Source organism: Folsomia candida, unplaced genomic scaffold, assembly GCF_002217175.1.
Source record: "Folsomia candida strain VU population unplaced genomic scaffold, ASM221717v1 Fcan01_Sc003, whole genome shotgun sequence".
NCBI lineage: Eukaryota > Metazoa > Arthropoda > Collembola > Entomobryomorpha > Isotomidae > Folsomia > Folsomia candida.
This window is the reverse complement of record NW_019091195.1, coordinates 1,153,399-1,175,251: the sequence shown is the minus strand read 5'-3', so window position 1 is coordinate 1,175,251 and position 21,853 is coordinate 1,153,399. Positions and strand designations below refer to the sequence as shown.

The 21,853-nt window shown below is 35.9% G+C and overlaps 5 protein-coding genes across 8 annotated transcripts; 3 read left to right on the top strand and 2 right to left on the bottom strand.

Annotated features, from left to right (window-relative positions):
- Positions 1-2,805: 2,805 nt before the first annotated feature.
- On the bottom strand, positions 2,806-4,247 carry LOC110847741 (alpha-tocopherol transfer protein-like). The gene is made up of 5 exons (XM_022094735.2): positions 3,939-4,247; positions 3,768-3,871; positions 3,332-3,694; positions 3,141-3,251; positions 2,806-3,060 (listed from the first exon to the last, which is right to left on the bottom strand). The coding sequence occupies exons 1-5, from the start codon at positions 3,988-3,990 to the stop codon at positions 2,878-2,880; spliced, it is 813 nt and encodes a 270-aa protein (XP_021950427.1). The 5' UTR covers positions 3,991-4,247; the 3' UTR covers positions 2,806-2,877.
- Positions 4,248-6,695: 2,448 nt separating this feature from the next.
- Positions 6,696-9,409, top strand: LOC110845627 (UDP-glucuronosyltransferase 2C1-like). The gene is made up of 4 exons (XM_022092082.2): positions 6,696-7,161; positions 7,223-7,492; positions 7,567-7,875; positions 7,967-9,409. Exons 1-4 carry the CDS (start codon positions 6,859-6,861, stop codon positions 8,741-8,743), a joined length of 1,659 nt encoding a protein of 552 aa, XP_021947774.2. The 5' UTR covers positions 6,696-6,858; the 3' UTR covers positions 8,744-9,409.
- Positions 9,410-11,058: 1,649 nt separating this feature from the next.
- Positions 11,059-15,272, top strand: LOC110847075 (long-chain-fatty-acid--CoA ligase 4). 3 transcript variants are annotated; one of them, XM_035849950.1, is made up of 12 exons: positions 11,059-11,162; positions 11,244-11,282; positions 11,666-11,860; positions 11,929-12,319; positions 12,396-12,647; positions 12,712-12,861; positions 12,951-13,163; positions 13,290-13,466; positions 13,548-13,658; positions 13,735-13,998; positions 14,078-14,238; positions 14,317-15,272. In XM_035849950.1, exons 3-12 carry the CDS (start codon positions 11,729-11,731, stop codon positions 14,581-14,583), a joined length of 2,118 nt encoding a protein of 705 aa, XP_035705843.1. In that variant the 5' UTR covers positions 11,059-11,162; positions 11,244-11,282; positions 11,666-11,728; the 3' UTR covers positions 14,584-15,272. The 3 variants fall into 3 exon arrangements, with proteins under 3 accessions (XP_035705843.1, XP_021949615.1, XP_021949613.1); XM_022093923.2 differs by having other exon boundaries at positions 11,088-11,282; XM_022093921.2 differs by lacking the exons at positions 11,059-11,162; positions 11,244-11,282 and adding an exon at positions 11,366-11,505.
- Positions 15,273-16,480: 1,208 nt separating this feature from the next.
- Positions 16,481-17,807, top strand: LOC118434996. The gene is made up of 2 exons (XM_035849951.1): positions 16,481-17,171; positions 17,240-17,807. The coding sequence occupies exons 1-2, from the start codon at positions 16,750-16,752 to the stop codon at positions 17,727-17,729; spliced, it is 912 nt and encodes a 303-aa protein (XP_035705844.1). The 5' UTR covers positions 16,481-16,749; the 3' UTR covers positions 17,730-17,807.
- A 136-nt stretch (positions 17,808-17,943) lies between these two features.
- LOC110848019 (aquaporin) lies at positions 17,944-19,498 on the bottom strand. 2 transcript variants are annotated; one of them, XM_035849952.1, is made up of 8 exons: positions 19,360-19,498; positions 18,958-19,117; positions 18,727-18,870; positions 18,570-18,648; positions 18,436-18,509; positions 18,325-18,367; positions 18,207-18,244; positions 17,944-18,128 (listed from the first exon to the last, which is right to left on the bottom strand). In XM_035849952.1, the coding sequence occupies exons 1-8, from the start codon at positions 19,443-19,445 to the stop codon at positions 17,997-17,999; spliced, it is 756 nt and encodes a 251-aa protein (XP_035705845.1). In that variant the 5' UTR covers positions 19,446-19,498; the 3' UTR covers positions 17,944-17,996. The 2 variants fall into 2 exon arrangements, with proteins under 2 accessions (XP_035705845.1, XP_021950803.2); XM_022095111.2 differs by having other exon boundaries at positions 18,436-18,648; positions 19,360-19,493.
- Positions 19,499-21,853: the final 2,355 nt, after the last annotated feature.

Here is a 21,853-nt window from a genome sequence, read left to right as displayed (position 1 = left end):
AGTCAGAGAAAACATACAAAAAAAACTGTAATTTATAAGGAATGTTATAACAATTAATTTTTAATATTTGGTTGGGCCTCCGTTCGCTTTAAGGACGGCTTCAAGGCGTCGAGTCATTGAGTTTACCAAGTTCTTGGTCACATCTTCAGAAATGGTTTCCCAAACTTCACGAATTCTGGATTTAAGGCCCGGAATTCCTGAAAAAGATTGTTTTCTTATTTCTCTTTCAATGTGGTCGCACAGATGCTCAATGGGATTCAAGTCTGGAGATTGGGGAGGCCATTCTAGCTTCGGAATTTTTTTTTCTTGAAGTATTCCATGGTGGACTTGGCAGAGTGTTTCGGATCGTTGTCTTGTTGGAAGGCAAATCGTCGTCCAAGTCCAAGTTTTCGAACAGATTCCTGGATATTACGGTCAAGTATTCCCTGGTACTTGTATTGGTCCATAATTCCGTCAATAAATTCCATTTTTCCTGCCCCACTTGAAGCCATGCATCCCCACACCATTACCGACCCGCCGCCGTGCTTAACTGTGGGGTTGAGATTTTTTGGATTCAAAGCTTCTTTTGGATATCTCCACACTCTACGACGCCCATCTGACCCAAAGACATTGAACTTTGACTCGTAAGTCCATAAAATATGTCCCAGAATGTTTGTGGCTTGGAAATGTGGTCTCTGGCAAACTTCACTCGTTTGGTTGCATTCCTCGGTACAATAAGAGGCTTCCGGACTGCTCTGTGGGATTTCAAATTTCCCTTATTCAGTGTTCTTTGGATGGTCATAGGACTAACCTGTTTGCCGAACATCTCCTTGATCTCGGTAGATAGCTTTGGAGCACTAAGTGAGGGTGTAACGTTGACTTTGTTGAGCACGTGGCGTACTTCTCGGTGAGCCAAAATGGGTTTTCGACCACTTCTGACCTTGTTTTGGACTGAACCATTAGCTTTAAAGTTCTTAATGATTGTCTGGATGGTTGTCCTTGCTAATTTATACTTGGTCCATATTTGTCTCTGCGACAGCCCCCTTTTTGTCCACCCTTCCAGTCCTGAATGACAAGATCTCGAATAGCGATAGGAATTTCCTTGCGTGTCGACGCCATCATATTTTTCTGGAAGAAAATTATTTAAAAATTAATGCGGCATATGTTATTGATAGATTTATTAAGTTACCTGATTTTATAAATTGGAGAGATTTTTGTTGTTGACAATTAAAGTGAAGTGGACGTAGACTTTTGTCCGCACTAATCGTCCTCACACTAATCGTCCTCACTTTCCCCATAAATAACATCCGACAAGGAAATGGAAACCCAATCAGGCACAGACAAAAAGTATAAATACACATTACAACCATAACAAACACAATACGTAAGTTACATACCTTCCTCCACGCACCAATAAAGGGGTAAGATTTTGAAGTGAAAATAGAAATAGATGAGGTAGGACTCTCTCGCTCTGCACTATGATTCTCAGTTTTCCCAGAATTTTCAGAAATAACTCATATGTTTTATGAAATTACGTTAAATTTGTGAGAATTTGATATATCAATGATGAAAATTGGTTCAGTAGTTCAGTGACAATTTGAAAATGAAATTGACGCGACTATGTGGACGTAGACATCTGTCCGACACTGTACACGCTTTTGTATATTTGTGCATGCAACGCTGAATGGGAAGGAATTTCCTTACAATTAATACAATTATTGTGAATTTGTTACGTGACATTTAGAAGCTCGTTAAATAAACTTATTTTCAGATTAAATCAGATTTAGATTTATGTAAATAATTCAAAAGAGTTGATAAAATCTGCGCTTGAATGTATATGCTTTACATACTTTCCATTCATTCATTATAAATACGCTTCCGTTTCTGTGAGGTTTTTATATTTTACAGGTTCCATCCAAATTCGTATTATTTGCAATGCTCGTGCAATATGCAAGGTCATAATGTTAATTAATTGTTAATTACAAGTTTCATAAGAAGTGGTTAAGTTATCATGTTTCCAGCCGTTTTATAAGACATTTTCTTTGGAAAAAGTGAATTCCACTAAAGACCAAGTGAAACGGATACAAATTTATGCAGATATCTAAAATTATTACTTGCATGCCGTCTTTATTTGAACACCTCTTAAATTTCATGATATCGTTGAAAGTGAGTTGGCAGCAGTGACGAGATTTATTGGATTGAATAATAAATAAAATTGTATCCTGTAATCATTTGTAATCTTGAAATTTTAAAGGAAAGAGAACATTTAAATTTAACATCAAGCTCAATCCTTATTTATTTACAAGAGTGAATTAGTCATAAGCAGAAATAGATTTGGAGGAATTATTTGCTCATCAAACACATAAACTTTTAAAGGTTACATAGTTCATGTGAGTGTGATTATGGAATTTGTATTTATACAAATACTTACGATTCGCATTTATCAATTTATGGGTATTGAGATGAGTTTTTACGTCTCAACCATACCAGAACATTTATTATCGCACAAAACGTCAATTACTTTTTGCCATGATGACATTGGATTAAGCTAAATACTACATAATCACTTACCACATTCCCATCAATTAATTTAAAATGCACATTTCCTTTAAATTCATAAGTATGTATGCACACATATGTATCTTGTCATGACGAGTCATTAATCGTATATTTTCCCCTGAACATCAAATTAAACAGTTGAAATAGTTTGCACGAATTTCAATGTATTTATGTTTATTTGTTTGGCTTGGGGAATAATATTCAATAAATAAAGTAAATAAATAATTGTACATATTTAAAAATTACTGGGTACACAACAATGTATTCTATTTTTTTCTATTTAGAATATCATAAATACATATCTATATAATTTTATATTGGATTGTCCGCAATCCAATTTCACATTTTTTGCTTAATACATTGTTGTAATGTGTAATAAAAATCCTCATTGTTGAGGACATGTTGAGCAAATTCGTCATCAAGTGCATCTTCCAGTGAAAGATGTCCATTAAACAACGTAGGCAGTATATTTTGAGGTAGGTGCGAGTGGAGTGATCCCATTTTGCCATCATGCATAAAGAACTGCATTAATCAAGAAAAATTTAGCATATATTTATTATGCACAGACTTCTGAAATTTATTTTGTTTGCAATTTAACTTACCCGTCGCAATATTCCAGCGAAATCTACCTGTTTCGCCATAGCCAGCCAGATATTGAAACATATAGGCACATTTAGCATATGCACTTTTCCAAACCGAAGAGGTACCGCTTTCTACCAGAAGTAAATAATTTGAGATTCTAACCAATAGAATATAGTAAATGCTTTGCAATTTTACCAAATTTGTAACCTACAAAGAAAATATTAATCAATTTGATCAATGGCTGTATTCCGAGCAGCCTTCGTAAATACTTGAGATTGAATCCATCCAAATCTATGATCAATTCAAATCCCATTGTCTCCGCGTCCTTCCAACCAAGAACCCCATCCACTGCGTGAATGAGCTTAGGAATGATTTCGTCCCATCCGAGGTCATCATATTGAGGTAAATACACCGAAGGCCACCACGATACCCGGGTGACCAGTATCGCTTGTCCGTTTGGACCAGGATATCGCAACATTCGTACTGCGTCATGCTTTATCTTCACCGCGGACGGGAGAAGGTCCTGGAATAGATCAGCGTATTTGTCTCCTCGGATGTGCACATACTTTTTGAGCTGTATTAAAAATAATGCAAAAACTGAGTTCAAATATTGCTAATCATTTTCATATGATGGTTAAAATGTGTACCGTTTCAAATGCAACGTCCACTCGTTGTTTTCGTCCTCGGATAAAATGCAGCAGAAATTTATCAGTGAGCAGGGGCTTGAAGTGTTCAAAGTAGATTGCTTCATCTGTAAAATGATTAGAATTTTGTATAATTCATTGATTTATACAAAATTATCAATTATGTGGACTCACTTTGAATACTTTCCTTCAAAAGCAGGAGACGTTGTTCTTCATTGGTATCCATTTCAAATATTACTGGCGCTTTGCAATATAATTGCGTACGGTCGGTATAATTATTGGTATTTACGTATTTACGTAGGTATTTGTGCGTCGTACTATATGTACTTGTGTATTCTGGTTTTTGTGGAACTTGCCTTATACTTCACCCTCTTCTGAAATCAAATGAGACAATTTCCTCGCAAAAACTGGTTCTATGTTGCGATTTAGGATAGTTCAAAACATGTTATTTTTGCAAATGTACAATAATAGTGAATAGCAGTTGCCCGCAGTCAAGTTCAATGATGTGGGGTCTCTAACATGACAAATTTACTTATTTATCTAAGTACTTTACACGTGCACACAAACTTCTCAAGATATTTATGCCCAAGCTATCTACATATGTACTTATAGAAAATGTCTAATGTGGAAAACGGATAGATCATTGGACCATAGGTTATCATATGAATCAATACATGGCAAACGTGAGTGACATGATATTCATAGTTTTGTAACATTGTGATTTGACGATTTTTCTTATGTATTGGCATAAACTACAAATTAACAAAATGTCTGAATATATCTCTCATACGATGTTCATAAATAAGCATTCTTCCAAATATTTTTCCAAATGCTTTGGTATCAGTCAATTTCTTGAATTTTACCACCTGCACACATTATCAAGTGGTATGGTATACGTATAAATATTATAGTTTTATCCTAATCATACACATAAACAGGGTTCAAAAACAAATTCAACCACAATATTTTTATCTAATTATCCCAATTGAAATATCCCAATTAGAAATATCATTGCACAAGCAGTGCTTCGATTAATTGTTTTATAAATGTGTTTTTGTATATTTCGAGTCTCTTTATGAACTTGACCTTCCCAGCAATTCATGTATTTTCCCGTTCCCATCTCGCCATATTGCATCGGAAATTACCTTCTCTGAATGGAATTACGCAAAAAAGGAGATTACCGTCATTATTAAAATATAAATGAGCTTTTTATATTCGTGGTTTGTATAGGTTTGTAAAAACCAGAACTACACTAAAGTCACATGCAATATGAAATTAGCTTTGGTTTTAAAACAATAAACAACAGAATCTCGGGTGAAATGAACCTAACATAACCTTTGGGAATTTGGAAATACAATAAAGACTGGAATCCAGAACTACACATCACTAATTATACCAGTCACAGAAAAATAATACAAAAGCGAGTTGGGTAGTCGTACTGCAGGATAATAATTATTTTTAGTTGATGATGGCTTAAATAATAATCTTGTGAATGACTCGAGTGAAAGAAACGTGTTGCACGTGCATAAGAAATAAATTACGACCATTACTTTCATTAATATTTAATATAAATGTATGCAGTAATATGATATATTTGTATTCGTCTTGCGTAGCAAAATGGATTATGAGGAAGGAAAATGTATATTTATTTGCGACTCTAAATGATTGTAAGTGTATCATTACTTACTCCAACAATTTCATAAATTGAGAAAAGCCGTTGATGCCTAAGTTGACGACAGAGCGATCGATCCCCTGCGCATTATGCAGGTCAAAAAAATTGCAGAATTGCATGCGATTTGCATATTTATTAAATTACTTTGTTACTCGTACTTATTTCTAACAACAAGTCCAATGTTCAAACGCGATTTATAGAAAATACCATGGTCCATGAATCCAGTCAGATTACGATGTCAAAATTTTTCAATTGATCTTACAGATAATTAACCAAATAATAAAGAAAATACATCTGGGGTATTTTATTTAGTCATCAAACTTTCATAATACAATCTACATACATATGTTCGATATGTTGGTTCCCACGCTTCAATGATATTGCTCTGTAGGAACTTTTTTCCAGAAATCCATCCATTTTTTGACGTACCTACACATATAGCAGCTTAAATTGTAAATGAGTGTAATTTAGGACATCCAAAATCGAGTTTTTCGATTTCATAAATCCGATTAAAAAGGTTTTTCGATTTAACCGAAAATCGGTTATACATTAAACAAAGCGTTTTTGTAAAAAAACCTGTTTTCGATTATTAGTGGCTCAGACTGTTTTATAGCTAATCTATATTATAAGCTGGAAATGTCTGTTGGCAACGGAAGTGAAAGTGGAGAAAGTTTCATTTCCCTTGCTAACACACATTTCCAGCTAATAATATAGATACAATAAAAAATAATTCGGTGGAATTAATTATGAACAATCGTACTTAATTTTCATGAAAATCAACTAAGCGCTGCGGGAGACGGGCTTACACGCTAGTATTTAATATTTCTTATTGTTGAGATCAGAATTAATTGTTTTGAAACGCCTTATAGCCAAGCTTATATTTAATTTTAATTTTGTTTTAAATTCTAGCTTACTAAACTTTTTTTTTTAATTTGACTAAGCCGGTTTTGTACAGAATCGGAAACCGTTTTCTAAAATTTTTCAACATCCGAATAATTTAAAACCGGTCTTATAAAAATGTGGAAACAGGGAATAGTCAAAAATCGTTTTTTAAATCTTCCGATTTTGGATGCCCTACACTGTGTATTAATATATGTATGCAAACTCAAGTATATTTATGCATGTATGTAGGTACATATGTACAATAGCTTAAGTACCATTAGGTATATGGTGGACATGAACACGAATATGGTACCTGGCCAACAATGATATCATATTAGACAATCACTAATTGCATGTCTTCCCCAACTACTTATTTATCTGCTTCCTATGCTTCAATCGCGTCTTAAATAAAAAATACGGATTATAGATTTGCCCATGAACGTCTTTGCTTATTCAGTATTTGAATTCTCCATGAAATGGTTGCATGCATTTTTACTCTCTAACGCACACGACAAATAACCTTAAAAACGAACAGAAATAATGAGATACTTATTTCCATCAATTCTCCTGCCATTAGTGTGGACGACGATTTTCCTTCAAAATACTCTGGCAGCAAGAATTCTCGTGATTCATGCTTTGTATTCAGGGTCTCCTCTCCTAACTTGGAGGACAGCAGGGGAATATTTTGCCCAGAATGGTCATCACGTCCACTATTTGAGATGGAAGGACAGCCATCACCATTCTCCCCTCCCTCATGAAAATATGACGGAAACTGTGCTCACTGTGAATAATAAAGACGGCAGATTTTCCTACTTGACGAAAGAAAAGGAAGCAGGATTCGACGTAAGACATCAAACTTTGGACGAGATTTTATCCAGTATTCACATATGCATTTTTTCCACAGATCCCTTTCGACCTTCTTCTCCAGGAGGGAATGTCCTACACTCGAATATACTACGAGAGTATGAAAACATACTCCATGTTCTACTCCATTTGTGACGATCTGCTCGGAAATAAGGAATTGATACGACAATTGAGAAGGATGGATTTCCACTTGGCTATCGTTGACCTGGTCGGAAATGAATGCACCCTCCCACTCACCCACCACCTTGGCCTGCCCACCGTGGGATTTTGGGGGATGCAGTTCGCATCTGGGGAAACAACGCTCACAACGGTAAATACATAAGTCTAAAAGTATTTAAGTTTAAATTAAAAATACATTAATTGCAAACTTTTTTAAAAATTCAGGCATTTATTCCACCCTCACATGCACCCAACCTCCTCACTAAATTTGGTTCTGAGATGACGTTTCCTCAAAGGATGGTGAACACTTTCGCATATGTCGTCTCGCAAGCCGTCGTGCGGGGACAATGCTGGATTCTGAGCGGTGTGGTGAAAAAGCATCTCCCTGGAAGTCCAGAACCTTGCAGTCTGATTAAAGAATTGAACGGCATGCTCATCAATAGCGACCACATTATGGACACGCCACAACTCCTGCCTCCCACGTTTATCAGAATTGGTGGGATTCATATTAAAAAGGCGAAACCGTTACCGAAGGTGTGACAGCGATACTACATAATTTTATTCGTTTCTTTACTGTGGGGAGAGTCCGGTTCGAATATGTAAATATGTAAAAACTACTTTTCAGGAATTAGACTACTGGATGCAATCTGCTGGCGATGACGGCGTCGTGCTTTTCGGTGTCGGATATACAATTAACCCAAAGGTTTTATCGAAACGATTTATTCAAGCGTTTTTCCAAGCTGCGAAACGACTTCCGCAAAAGTTCTTAATGAAATTGGAAGGACATTTGGAAAATGTTCCGTCAAATGTGAAAATCATGTCATGGATTCCACAACAGGACGTTCTAGCACATAACGCTACCAGATTATTTGTTAATCATTGCGGACTTCAAGGTGTGACTGAAGCTCTGTACCATGCTGTCCCGATGGTAGGACTTCCAATTTTTTTAGACCAGGGAGACTATCTCGTTAAATTGGTAAAGCATGGTGTAGCCATCCCACTCGACAGACAAACTGCAACAGCGGAAGTTATCTATCAAACCTTGAGACGTGCCTTGAATAACCCCAGTTTTAAGCATAATGCGAAAAGGTTATCGAAATTGATGAAGGACACGCCAGACAAGTTGACTCCACAAGAAAGAGCATTGCAGCTTGTAGAATACCTGGTTCGTCAGAAGGGGGCGAACCATCTGAAAATGCATTCGCGACACCTCAATTTTTTTCAATACTTTTGCATCGATATTTTTGTTTTTGTCTTTACGCTTCTATTCACAAGTTATAAACTTGGTAAAATTGTATGGAGAAAAGTTTCCAGCAGTAAAATCCAAATCCAAATTCAGACTCGTAAAGAATCCAGCCTTTTTAGAAAGCGAGTGGGTGGAAAAATTGAGAAAGTTCTTTGATTATTATGAACTATTACTAAATATGTACATACATACATGTGAATTGCGAACACTGATTCGTGAACTGTGATGAGAGCTGAAACTGATATAAATAGATATTTACATACATATGTATATTTTACATCATCGTCCGGTGTCTATGTATAAACAATTGCAATTATAATACGTATATGCTGTATTCAATAATAATAAACTGTCAACCTATGGAAAGTAAAATCAGACCTTGAAAAGGACATGGACAAAATTCAGCATAACAGGCATAATCTAATTGTCCAAGAGATAAGTGACGGTGATATGTTCAAAACCAGTTTATTGAAAAAATTGCTCAATAACAAAACATCAACGGAAGAAATCCCAGAATGTTTACTTGACCATATAATTCACGAGGATGGAAGTCATACTTTTTAATGAATTTATATAATTTTGTTGTTGCGTATGCACATGACGTTTTTGGTTGCTGTTTCTCCTGAGTTATCGGTCCTAATGAGAATGTAAACCAGGAAGGATGAGCATATAATAGCGGAGTACGGTTGACGGTGAAATAAAATTATCAAGTTCTTTGGGAAATATTTTCGTTTTTGAGTACTTTCATGACGTCAATAATATCTGTAAACTTTGGTCATTAATTAATAAAATAAAATAACATGACGGTTGACGTTACCATAATATGCATTTGAGTATTATGTATCTACATACATACACCTGAATTTCATGTGTTTATAATAATCATTATGAACTAAAATTACAAGTGCCGGAATTGCATGAAATGCTAGTGAATTAATTTTTTGCTTGCTTTCTTCATCCCTGCTGCATATGTATATACGCAGTTTTTCGCACGCTTATCTCCATGTAGAATTAGAACTACTAGTACGTACATATACTTATCAATTAAACTACAAAATTCCATGTTTTTTTGTGCAGTGATTCCTGGAGCGAATAGGAATTAAATTATCGATCTGATGGTCCCAGACACGGCATTGACATTCAATGAATGTGAGGTTCAATGATTTACTTCCTAAAAACAATTCAGTATACTTTTAGCTTTTAATTCTTCTAATCTTCCATACGTTTTTGCCAGATGAAAACATGGCGAGCTGATAACCAGAATATAACTGACCATGCACCCCACAAAGTACAATGCGTTAATTACCGTGAATAAATTAGGAATAACCCACCTACAAAAAATCGGCATAAATTTCTGGTAATTCATACAAACATTTTTTAAAAGGTATGTGGAGCTTTACGTAACTGGATTGGTCAGTCTGGAAACGAATAAGCAATATCATTTTTATTTCTATACTGGTAAGATTACTATTATTGAATAATACGTGGCGATCTGATTAAAAAATGCTCGTATTCATGGGTTACATCACATGACACCAATGACATCCTTATGATACTTCCCAAAACAATAAGCTTTCACCATACCATGCAATAGATTATCGATGCGATGTGTGGGATTTTTGGTAGTTGTAATACGCGAAAGAGAGCAAAAATATGTTTTGAAGAGTGGTGCGAGGAATCGAACCCCGCGTCTCCCGTTTCCCGGACGGACACCTTTACCACTAGGCTAACCGCCCTTCTTCACATCTATCACTCTCTTTTACAACTACCAAATTCCACGTATTCTCTCCTACAGATGTCACACTTGTCACAATAATTTGTATGCGCATTTCATGCAAAAATACCAACCACGTTAGTACGCAGTCCATCTATTTTTATAACACAAAATTCAGACATAACAGCCTAACTTATTATTAATATTCTTTACTTTACATATACATGATACAGCATGCTTGATACCACGCTGCACAACTGCGCGATATTATTGCCTAAAATATTTGACCCAAAAGCATAATTAAAACATGCGTACAACGGAATTCCAATCCCAACCCCAGCAGTAATCACGGTTTTATTGGAAAGTATGTACTTTCACATGCATTTCGCATGCATTTTATTGAATATATGTAGAAATCAGAAAATCTGCAAATTATAATCATCTCCTAAATGCTCATTACGTGCACTGTTGCCTGTACATATCTATTATGTATTGTTGATTGGGCTGATTGTTTCATACGAAATTACGCCTTTTTCCATGAACACCTCCAGAAAAAAGTGGTTCACCGTCGGCAACATTTTGCTACTAACTAACCTTGTCGTGATCAACATTTTAGCAGAAAATACAGCTCATCATATCCACTCTCCATTTGCCAAAACACAAATGGCGAATTCGAGAAGGTCTGCCGTAATCATGACGTGTATTTTTGCAAAGATGAGATGATGCATGCTATGTGGTGGTGGTGGTGGTGGGAGGGAATGACGATCTACTCTACTGCTGACTGGCCAAGTTTTTGGGGGTATTCGAATGGCAATTGTACAACAGCGTAATAATTAAATAACAAACCAACGTCTGTATCAGGCGAGTTATCAATCATTAATTTTATATTAAAGTTACTCTTATATGCCAAGTTGTGCTGACCCACAAATTCGATAAAATTAGGTCTGTTTTAACGTGACACAGGACACGAGATAAGTTTGGGTAAGTCATTCATTAAGTATTTTCCAGAAGTTGAATGTATGAGGATTATTTGCTAATTATTATTGCAAGTGGTTGCACTTGAGTCAAGTTAGTTAATTTTTAACTACTCACTGTTTTGATTGCGATTTCATTCAACTCTCCAAAGTTGACGAGTTTTATCTTCTCTTCTAAACACGATAAAATGATAGTGACGTATAATTCTGTGTGCCAGAGTGCGAAACAGGTTAATTTTTCATACATTTATACATAAGATAAGCGTGAGATAAGACGATGGTGGGTGAATGATCTAGAGATGAAATTATTCATAATTGATGATATATATCCTATTTTTAGACTTTGTAATAACAATGATAATAATGACACCTTTTTGATTTTGGTCTTAGGGTTTCCAAATCCTATTATCTAAGCATCTCCTTATCCCTTGGCCAGAAAGGAAGTTGGGGATCATGGGTTGGGCAGCCCTTGTTGTGGTCGTAATTTTACGAGCGATGACTTTGCTCTACGACGTTCTCACTTTTCCAATCTATCTGATTTCTCAAAAACCTTGGCGTAGATTGCGAGATCACAAAGAATCAAAGGTAAATTTTGTGCAACATAACGAAGCAGATGATACCCGATTAGGATTTATATTAATATTTTCATTTAGGCACAACTAATCAGTAGCAAAGAGGGAGTAACATTTCGTGCCACGACTCCCATATCCAAGATACACATTGAAATGGAGAACGGTGGAATTGACACGCTGACAAAAATGTTCTCCTACGCTGTACGACGTAATGGGACCAAGCGTTGTTTAGGCACGAGGGAGTTGTTTGCGGAAGAAGAGGAAATGCAAAAGAATGGAAAAGTATTCAAAAAGTTTGCAATGGGAGATTATGTGTGGAGAAGCTACAATGATGTGGACACACTGGCTGAAAATTTCGGAAAAGGGTTGCGGTCGCTGGGACTGAAACCAAAGGACAAAATTGGAATCTTTGCAGAAACGAGAGCAGAATGGTTGATTGCGGCAATAGGATGCTTCAAACAGAATTTGACATGTAAGTAAATAACATAGGTTTCAGATTTAATATTTATATTGTGTGTAGATTTAAGTGACCTGTTTAATTTTATAAGTGGTCACCCTGTACTCGACTCTTGGGGAGGATGCTGTTGCCCACGGACTTAATGAGACCGAATGTGAGTTCGTCCTCACATCTCATGATTTGATGCCAAAATTTTACTACGTGCTGGGCAAAACGCCAACGGTTAAGCACATCATTTTCATGGAAGATCCATTGAAGACTACGGAAACTACAGGGTATCGAGAAGGAGTAGATATCCATCCTTATTGTGAGGTTGTGTCAAGGGGAACTAAGGCACATTTTGGTAAGTTTAATAAATTGTCTTTTGGTTAAAAAAACTATAATGTTTTTGGTTAACTTTTTGACAGCTCCGTCTCCACCTGAACCTGAAGATGTGGCAATTATCATGTACACGAGCGGATCCACAGGAAATCCAAAGGGTGTCTTACTCTCCCATTCAAATATTATTTTAGCTCAGATGGCATTTTGTGATGCGCTGGGAACGGTTAAGGATGACGGTACGTTATAGTAATATTAATGTAGTTATTAAATAATTACTACACAGTAGTATGATTTATAAATCATTCTTGCATTTCTCTATAAACAGACGTGTATATTGGGTATCTTCCATTGGCACACGTGTTGGAATTAATGTGCGAAGCAACAAGTTTTCTCTCAGGAATACCTATTGGCTACAGTTCTCCACTAACAATGACGGACACCTCGAGTAAAATTAAACGAGGCTGCAAAGGAGACACTGGAGTTTTACGGCCAACGATAATGACCATGGTGCCTTTAATTGTCGACAGAATTTACAAAGGTATGTTTTGACCTGCCATGAACATCATCAAGGGGGTAATCCTCAGCTCTGCGCTTTGCCCCCCAAAATAATTAACAGTATTATAATAATAGTGGACAATGAATGATTAAATTGATTAAAAAACAGGGATCCAAGAGAAAGTGTCGGAAAGTGGGGAAATTGGAAAAGCAGTATTTAAATTTTTCTACGACTACCGACTCAAATGGTATTACAGAGGGTACAAAACCCACATTGTGGATAAAATTGCATTCAAAAAGTTGCGACATTTGGTTGGAGGTCGTGTTCGGATTATTGCTTGCGGTGGTGAGTTACAGAAATGGACATGCTGGTTTTGTCGTATACAATTACATACAGTTTTTTTAATGTCAACTTATTTTTTTAAAGGTGCACCACTTTGTGCGGAGACTCATGAATTCATAAGAAATACTTTGTGCGCTCCGCTGGTACAAGGTTATGGATTAACGGAGACCGCTGCTTGTTCAACAATTTCAATGCGTAAGTAATTCAATTCACAAGTAAAAATATCTAAAAAAAGACTCTTTTAAAGATTACCGAATTATTAAATTTGCAGAGTCGGATATGAGTACAGGACGAGCTGGAGTACCTTTCGGATGCTGTGACATTCGACTCGTGAACTGGGATGAAGGAAACTATCGCGTTACCGACAAGCCATTTCCAAGGGGTGAAATCTGCATGGGTGGACACAATGTTGCTCTTGGATATTACAATTTGCCGGAAGCTACAGAAAAGGATTTCTTCGAGTCTGATGGCAGAAGATGGTTCAGAAGTGGGGATATTGGTGAAATTCAGTATGATGGGGTTGTCAAAATTATTGGTAAGTTGAATCATTACGGATTAATTTCAATTTGTTATTGGTAGATTACTTGAATGTTTCAATAATTTTTACCTTATAGATCGAAAGAAAGATCTTGTTAAACTGCAAGCAGGCGAATACGTTTCTTTGGGAAAAGTTGAGTCCGAGTTGAAAACTTGTGCTATTGTTGAAAATATTTGTGTTTATGGAGATTCAACAAAGAATTTTTGTGTTGCATTGGTTGTGCCAACTCAAAAGCCAGTAAGTTTTAACATATTCCGGTTATACTCATACATATTTAAACCATGTTGATTTAATAAATTTTCGCATTAATAATAGTTAACGGCTATCGCAACAAAATTGGGAAAAGCAAATCTCAGCTTTCAACAAATGTGTGCCGATCCTGAGATTACAAACGCAGTACTAAAAGTTCTCCAAACTCATGGTGCTTCCTGTAAGCTAATCAAGTTTGAAATACCTGGAGCCCTCACATTATGCCACGATTTGTGGACTCCAGATATGGGACTTGTAACGGCAGCCTTTAAACTTAAGAGAAAAAATATTCAAGATCATTATCAATCCGATATTAATAGAATGTATGCGTAGCTAATAGTGTAAAGGCGTGAAAACTATGTGATCTGCTCTATTATGTGTTGCTCTGCTAGCACATTTTTTTTGAAATACTGAAATACATATGTAAATGCATATGTATTTTGAACACTTTTGTAGTCGATTAGTATTACAATAACTGTGTGTAGAAATTACATATTTATAATTAAGCAAAAATGCATAATCCCGGTGGCAGGTAATACGTAATACTACTTTTATCCTATATGTATAACACTATGAGCAGAAACATGAGCAGCTTTTCTACTTATTAAGTATAAAAGGGTTAAGGAGTTATTAGATTATATATAAGAGAATATTATTATGATGTATTTATTCACTTATTTATTAGATATTTCTCACATGTTTATTGTAGAACTACAATTTAATTTTGTTTGCATTTTCATTGTTTCCTTTTGTACTTAGCAAAAATGTACCAAACTATTTCTAATAACAATGTTAGCGTAGTAGCGTAGTGTTAATTCATTGATAGTTTATATTTGCTCAACTAAAATTATGCTTTAGCATGACAATTAGAAGAGATCAAATAAGTAAATTAGTATAGATCTTTTGATTTCAAAAATTCATTACGAATTTTCAGAATCCAGACTGAGACAATCGAAATTGCTATACTTATTGTAGTAAATATTATGAATTAATTAAACTGAGTGATACAGCCCTTTTGTAAACTGGTTTTCTAATTTTGCATACACAGAATAACAGAATATTTGTTTGCATTTTTTAATCAAATTTCATCCTTCCATCGATCGATTATTACTTTCAGATCCGAAGCCTAAAACCAGTATCCCCTGCTTTGTACATAAATACGTGTAAAACTGGTTTTGTATGATAATTTTTCGTTTTTCAATGCTCTAGATATTTAGTTTTTATGACTATCCATCAATGTCTGTTAAGTTCCCAAGGAAGAAGAAATCCACAGAAAGGGTTCCGTTACGGTCATTAGTGAAATATGTAAGTATGCAAACCTATACATTTAAGTATATCTACGTTACATGCGTATAAGTATAAGTACGTATTTATGTACATAAATACAGAAGTAGTCATACTAATCAATATGTCGTCAGAGAAATACGTCCAGTACCCTGTTGGGCATAGTTAAATAGTTTCTTCACTTTGGGATTCCAATCCATAAAATAATGTCATCAATGCAAAAACGAATTATCTAGCTTAAAAGTATGCTAGGCACACATCACCCAAAAGAAACAAAACGAAGTTCAGTTAAATATTTCTCACGATATTATTAACAATAATTGCACCTAGGTATGTACAAATGGAGCCAGGGCCAGTAAAACTCACGCCGTATTTATTTATATATGTACACACATACTTCATATAAATAAAAAAATCAAGGATAATCTACAAAGCATATTTACACTATTTTCTGCCCATAGCTAATTCTAAACAGTTCAATTATTATACATTTCATAGCCGAGAACAATGTCTTACTTTAAATTCCTGCTCAGAATTGGGAGGGATATCTTGGAAACCGTGGTCAGCCTTATCGTTCTGTCCCCAGTTTACATATTGGCCCTATTTCCCATTGTTGTTGTCTCACTCTTGCACCGACTAGTTGTGTCTCTATACATCCGAGTGAAGTATGAAAATGGCCAAGTTAGTGTCATGTCTGTGATGGACGGTAATTGGGCATTTGAGACAAAATCGTCCACATCTACCCCCCAAGGTTTGTACATCATCAAAGGTACCTTTAATCCCACCAAGTTCAGAGCCACCATTGACAAGGTCGTTCGGAGTGAATACATTGGGGGCAGGCTTAGTCGTAGCATCACCTCCATCCTGGGTGTGCCTTGTTGGAAGCAGCTGCAGCAGGATGAAATGAATATGATGGATTACTGCCGAGTCGTGTTGGATGACGAGGTTAGCCATATGCACATTTGTATTTATTATATAAAATTATTAGAGGGTGGGAAACTGAGACTTTGATTTATTAAATAGGAACGTGGATTTCCAACCACGCAAGATGAATTGTTTGCCTTTTTATCATCCAAAGAAGTTCCTATTGCAAAAGGGAGCAATAAGGCGCCTTGGCAGATATTCGTTATTCCCAGAATCCAATTTCACAATACCACTAATAGTGATACCTCCACGCCGCATTACGCCATTGTTGTCGAGGTGCATCACGCCATCATGGACGGAATCAGCGGTCTAAATATGCTCTATTCAGTCCTTGCGGACAAACCCTTTGCTCTAAGCATGGACCCGTGCACAATGGCACGACCACATTTTCTAAAAACCTGGCTTACCTACGCGTTGGGCATCTTGTCCCTTCCGAGGACCATGATGAGGTCGAGTTATTTGAAAGATCAATATTTCAAACCTGGTCCAGCGCCTGAACTCACCGGGCCTAAAACTCTGGCTTGGACAAGACCAATTAAATTGGATGCTCTGAAACAGATCAAAACTATTACAAAAACTTCAATGGTTTCCATCTTGTTGTCCTCACTGGGAGCTGGGTTCAAATCTTTGCACAGGAGAAATGGGGAGACTACAGTGCCTGCAAAATTCCACGCTCTTGTTGTGATTGTCATGCTGCCATATCCGAAGAACAGGTGCTTGTCCTTCTGCCTAAAATTCTAAATTAACTAAAAATAAATTAAAACTTTAATTGTTTTCATAGAGCGCTATGCAATCGTGCCAGTGCAATTTTATCTCCATCTAAAATCCCATCTCCCAGCGATACACCCATCTCGTCACTCAAAGATAATCACCAATTGCTGACCGTTTCGGGACGGTCGGACTCCATCGTGCTCGCTGCAGCAAATTCGTTCTACCCCAAATTGACTGGACTGCTACCCCTCCCATTGCATCGTCCACTTGGACTCCCTCTCCACGTGCGACTCACCCTGAGCAATCTACCCGGACCCAAAGAAGAGGTGTTCATCAACGGGGGAGATAAAATAGTCGACATGGGCTTTTGGGTGCCTATAAAGTACAGGATAGGACTAGGAGTGGGGTCAATCAGTTATAATAATCGGGTGCGCGTGTCTTTCATTGGTGACGAAGTGTATTATCCACACGAAGGAGATGTTCAATTTCTGGCGACCGCTTTTGAGCAAGAGCTACAAAGGTTGGGGGACTTTGTTGGTGTGCATGATGTGTTTTACTAATTTTCCGTTTTTAGTTGTTTTTACATTAATACAAATTCATATGATCTTATATGCAGTATTTTCTAATTAATTCAGTTTGTATGCATTTAAAAATACAAATAATGATAGGGTCAAGTAAGTAACTAGTAAAGATGTGAAGTGTAAATATGCAAAGTCTGTTATAATCATACATATCTGATTGTTTTCATCAGTTTTCGGTTTTCTATTCATTTTACTACGAGACACTTGTATTATTCAAGTCTGTGATTTATTCTGATTAAAATATTTTTATTCAAGCAACTTATTGTGCATATTTTTATCAGCAGTACCGGTTGTAATTTCTGCCTTGAAAACTCGAAACGCTTTATGATATACGCTTGCACCTGATAATCCGCCTGTAATTGGAGCTACCCAGTAGATCTATGCAAAATTTAATAGTTTCATATATGATGCACTTACAATTAGTTTTGTCCATATATGTAAACCATTAATACTTACCCAGTGATGATCCCAAAAACGTGTGACCACCGCGGGTCCTAGAATCAGGAAGGTTTATTTTATTAACAACAATTAAAAATTTTGGAGTTATGTCTATGTATGTAAGTCAGATATGTACCTATGCTTCTGGCAGGGTTCATACAAGCTCCAGAAAAATTATTCTGAAATTTTTCATTAAAATAAATTAAAAATGCGATTATTTCCTGTGCATTTTGTAATTCTTTTCTACCCCAACAAAAGAACAAACTGCAACTGTTAATCCTACAGCCAATGGGATTGATCCAGTTATTTCTGTTTTTCGACCTTTGTCCGATACGGCAAATATAACAAAGAGGAGGATAAATGTGATGACAAATTCTGTACCGAATGCTTCACGAACTGCAACATTTAGGCCTGGTTGAACCACTCCAAGTCCACCAACCGCTTCGGGAGGTGTCAAATACTTGAGTTTTTAGCAATCACAGGAACATTTAGGCTATAATTTTAAGTTTCATTGTATAAATATTGTAAACACATTTACCAAAAGTATTGACGCTGCTGCTATTGAACCCAAACATTGAAATAATATATAAAGAACGGCAAGTTTTGGTTCAATATGCTTAAAAAATAGCATTGACAACGTAACCGCTGGATTTATTTGACAGCCACTGGTGTGTCCAAAGATCTAGAAAATATACATACACACAAGTTTCCATCAATATTGCTTTGCAGTTATGTATCGTAATTCGTATTAATAGATATATTGACCAACAGTGATCAGAGTGGCAACTGTGAATCCATTAGTTAAACTAATGTCCAAATTGATATCTCTTCCCACAAAGTCTTTATCCCATGGAAGTCCAACAGATACGCACAGGAAAACGAGGAGAAATGTTCCCAAGAATTCCGAAAACAGACGTTTCCACTCTTGCCTTAAATATGACATGATTCCCATTTCGAGGCTTTTATTTGTAAAACGTTGAAATTGAAAGCTTGAGTGTAATGATAATGATATAATGTATGTCGATTAAAATATTATTATTGCCCTGTCTACACTCGTAATCTAGCATTTATGATTCATGTAAAACATGGAATTTAATTTAATACTTTTGAAATACAATGTTATAAAGTTTTTATCTTATCTCGCGGTAAATAACAATCACTATAAACGTACCCAATTTTTTTGAACTTTAATTGTTGCAAACTGGGACTTAATAAACCGTTACAACGCATGTAACCAAGGGGTGAAAGGAGTGTCATACGTCAATGTGAATATCAAATTGTTCGAAAATTTGTTAAGATTGACACTTCTGACGTGTTTTCGACTTTTGTGTCTTATTTGTGTCAAATTTAACAGTTGATAACCCTTATGTGACCTTTATATGACCTCTGAGGTCAAAATGGAGGTCACCATTGAATTCGGGGTTAAATTTCAGTTGAAATTGAAATAGATATGTCCTATGACCTTTACATGACCTCTGAGGTCAAAATGGAGGTCACCATTGAATTTGACATTGAAAAATAGTTAAAAATGATGTGTCACATGTCAAAACTGACAAGTGACACTTTTTCGTCACTTTTCGTCACTGTGACGATGGCATCGTCACAGGTGACGTCCAAACACAAAATGACCTGAATTTTCGAATTCCTCGTTGAAAATTAGTTAAAAATGATGTGTCACATGCCAAAACTGACAAGTGACACTTTTTCGTCACTTTTCGTCACTGTGACGACGTCATCGTCACAGGTGACGATGTCACAGTGTCCATCTTCGAACTCGTCCTGTCCATTGACGTTAGGAGTTTACGTTCAAAATTTCAAGTGTCTATGTCTTTTCGTTCAAAAGTTATCGGAGCTACGGACGGACGGACGGACGGACGGACGGACGGACGGACGGACGGACGGACAGACGGACATAACGATCTTATAAAGGGCTTTCACCCCTTAATAATGTGTGCATGAACAAAATTGCAATTTTTAATATAATATACATATAACTGATAAAAATGTGTACGGGGAATTATTCAGGTGATGAAGATTCGTTTCTATTATGTGTCAATTTTAATACAAGAGAAACATTACAACAGCTAAAACTACATGTGGAAACATAATCATATGCTAATAAGTTGCATAATATGTATGTAATGTGTGTAAGTGCCAGAAAAAAAAACATTAGAAAACACGGTTTTCACAGACCGAAGAGATAATCTATTATAGATTGCATCCCGTTTTTTGTTACGAGGAAAATATGGAGTAATTCACTTACAGATTCTGTATTCTCACTTGCATTCAGTTCCACTTACATATGTATTTATATGTATTTATATTAACATGCGCTCTAATATTTGCAAAGTCGAGACTACATAGTTAAGAAATGTCTTGTATTTTGCTACTTGTCATGCATACTTTGCTGTTATACACGAATACGTATTTGTATAAATATATATGTATATTTCTTAATCTTGATTGGCATGTTTACAGTATTAAACTTCGCTTAATTGAATGAAATTTTATTCCCGGAATTGATACTGATTAGTATGGCCGAAAACAAAATTTGAACTTAACTGGTCATTAATTTACTTGGCCAGCTACAACTTCGCAACTTTGCTATACAAATGAATTTGCTCTGATAACCCTAACCGGCAATGTCAACAGAATAGCATATGGCATGTTATGTATATGAAAAGAAGATTGCAATCTTTATGCATTACTCGTTCGTAGAAATGTGGCATGAAAAACATCTTCCAAATGTTATTCACTTGTTTACAAAAAATTATGCGTTTAATAGGTAAATTTTCTTGGTGGAGTCTAAAATTCACAAATAACATTCACTTAAATACTTGCAACAATGTGTCGAATTCAAATAGATGTCATGTCCCATGACTCATGTGATTCTTATGTAATTGCTCACGTCAGGCTGTGTCATTTCAACCTGATTGTAATGGTCATGTGAGCGACCAATACTAAAAATACATGTTATGCAGGCATTGTATTCGGGCTTTTATTGAATTCAAACAAAATGTTGCGTATCAAACGTTATGGTTCTAGAATAAATATATGACTTAAAATTGATTCAGGATGTGATGTGAGGTTTCATTTGTCTGAATTTAAACTTACTCAACTGTATGCGGCATTTATTGTGCATCACGAAATGATTTTGTCTCTTGAATAAATGCGAAATGTCAAACAGAGGACATATACATAACATGTAGTTCGTTTCTCTGAAGTCAACTCAAACATACAGATAATTCTTGCTTGTGTTTGCGTATTTGCTTGCGTGTGTAATAATATTTGCTTATAAATACACATTCCTATATATTTATACGTATCATAATTTTATCCCGTCCTTAAACACGTCTCTCCTTGAAGTAAGTTTAATGTCCGAGTCTACTGGAACATGAGTAACGCATATGTTGCGATGTGATTTCGTCCTGGTAAAACTTTTAAAATGTGAGGAGAGTCGTTTCTACAAATGATTTTGGGTTAAGCATACACTAAAACTTGAGAGTAAACTCTGTAGATTGGTTTAAGAGATACTATTATGAATTTCCCGTGATCCAAGTTGGTCAGTAGTCGGATGAGTAATAAGATCATGCATATGTACATATGTATGTATATATACATGGGCCGTTATAAATACATACGAGCATACATACACAAATGCATGA

Bases quoted from the DNA above. Each gene is read 5' to 3' on its own strand.
- LOC110847741 (XM_022094735.2), bottom strand. From the start codon at position 3,990: ATGGATACCAATGAAGAACAACGTCTCCTGCTTTTGAAGGAAAGTATT. The intron at 3,252-3,331 runs GTAGGTTACAAA...TACTTCTGGTAG, and splicing joins AATTGATTAATATTTTCTTT to AAAGCGGTACCTCTTCGGTT. The intron at 3,061-3,140 runs GTAAGTTAAATT...TGATTAATGCAG, and splicing joins TCGCTGGAATATTGCGACGG to TTCTTTATGCATGATGGCAA.
- LOC110845627 (XM_022092082.2), top strand. From the start codon at position 6,859: ATGAGATACTTATTTCCATCAATTCTCCTGCCATTAGTGTGGACGACG. The intron at 7,162-7,222 runs GTAAGACATCAA...TTTTTTCCACAG, and splicing joins AAAAGGAAGCAGGATTCGAC to ATCCCTTTCGACCTTCTTCT. The intron at 7,876-7,966 runs GTGTGACAGCGA...ACTACTTTTCAG, and splicing joins AGGCGAAACCGTTACCGAAG to GAATTAGACTACTGGATGCA.
- LOC110847075 (XM_022093921.2), top strand. From the start codon at position 11,464: ATGATAGTGACGTATAATTCTGTGTGCCAGAGTGCGAAACAG. The intron at 12,862-12,950 runs GTACGTTATAGT...CTCTATAAACAG, and splicing joins GGGAACGGTTAAGGATGACG to ACGTGTATATTGGGTATCTT. The intron at 13,467-13,547 runs GTGAGTTACAGA...ATTTTTTTAAAG, and splicing joins TCGGATTATTGCTTGCGGTG to GTGCACCACTTTGTGCGGAG.
- LOC118434996 (XM_035849951.1), top strand. From the start codon at position 16,750: ATGGACGGAATCAGCGGTCTAAATATGCTCTATTCAGTCCTTGCGGAC. The intron at 17,172-17,239 runs GTGCTTGTCCTT...TTGTTTTCATAG, and splicing joins CTGCCATATCCGAAGAACAG to AGCGCTATGCAATCGTGCCA.
- LOC110848019 (XM_022095111.2), bottom strand. From the start codon at position 19,445: ATGACACTCCTTTCACCCCTTGGTTACATGCGTTGTAACGGTTTATTA. The intron at 19,118-19,359 runs GTACGTTTATAG...GTCATATTTAAG, and splicing joins TTAAAGTTCAAAAAAATTGG to GCAAGAGTGGAAACGTCTGT. The intron at 18,129-18,206 runs GTAAGTATTAAT...AATTTTGCATAG, and splicing joins GTTTTTGGGATCATCACTGG to ATCTACTGGGTAGCTCCAAT.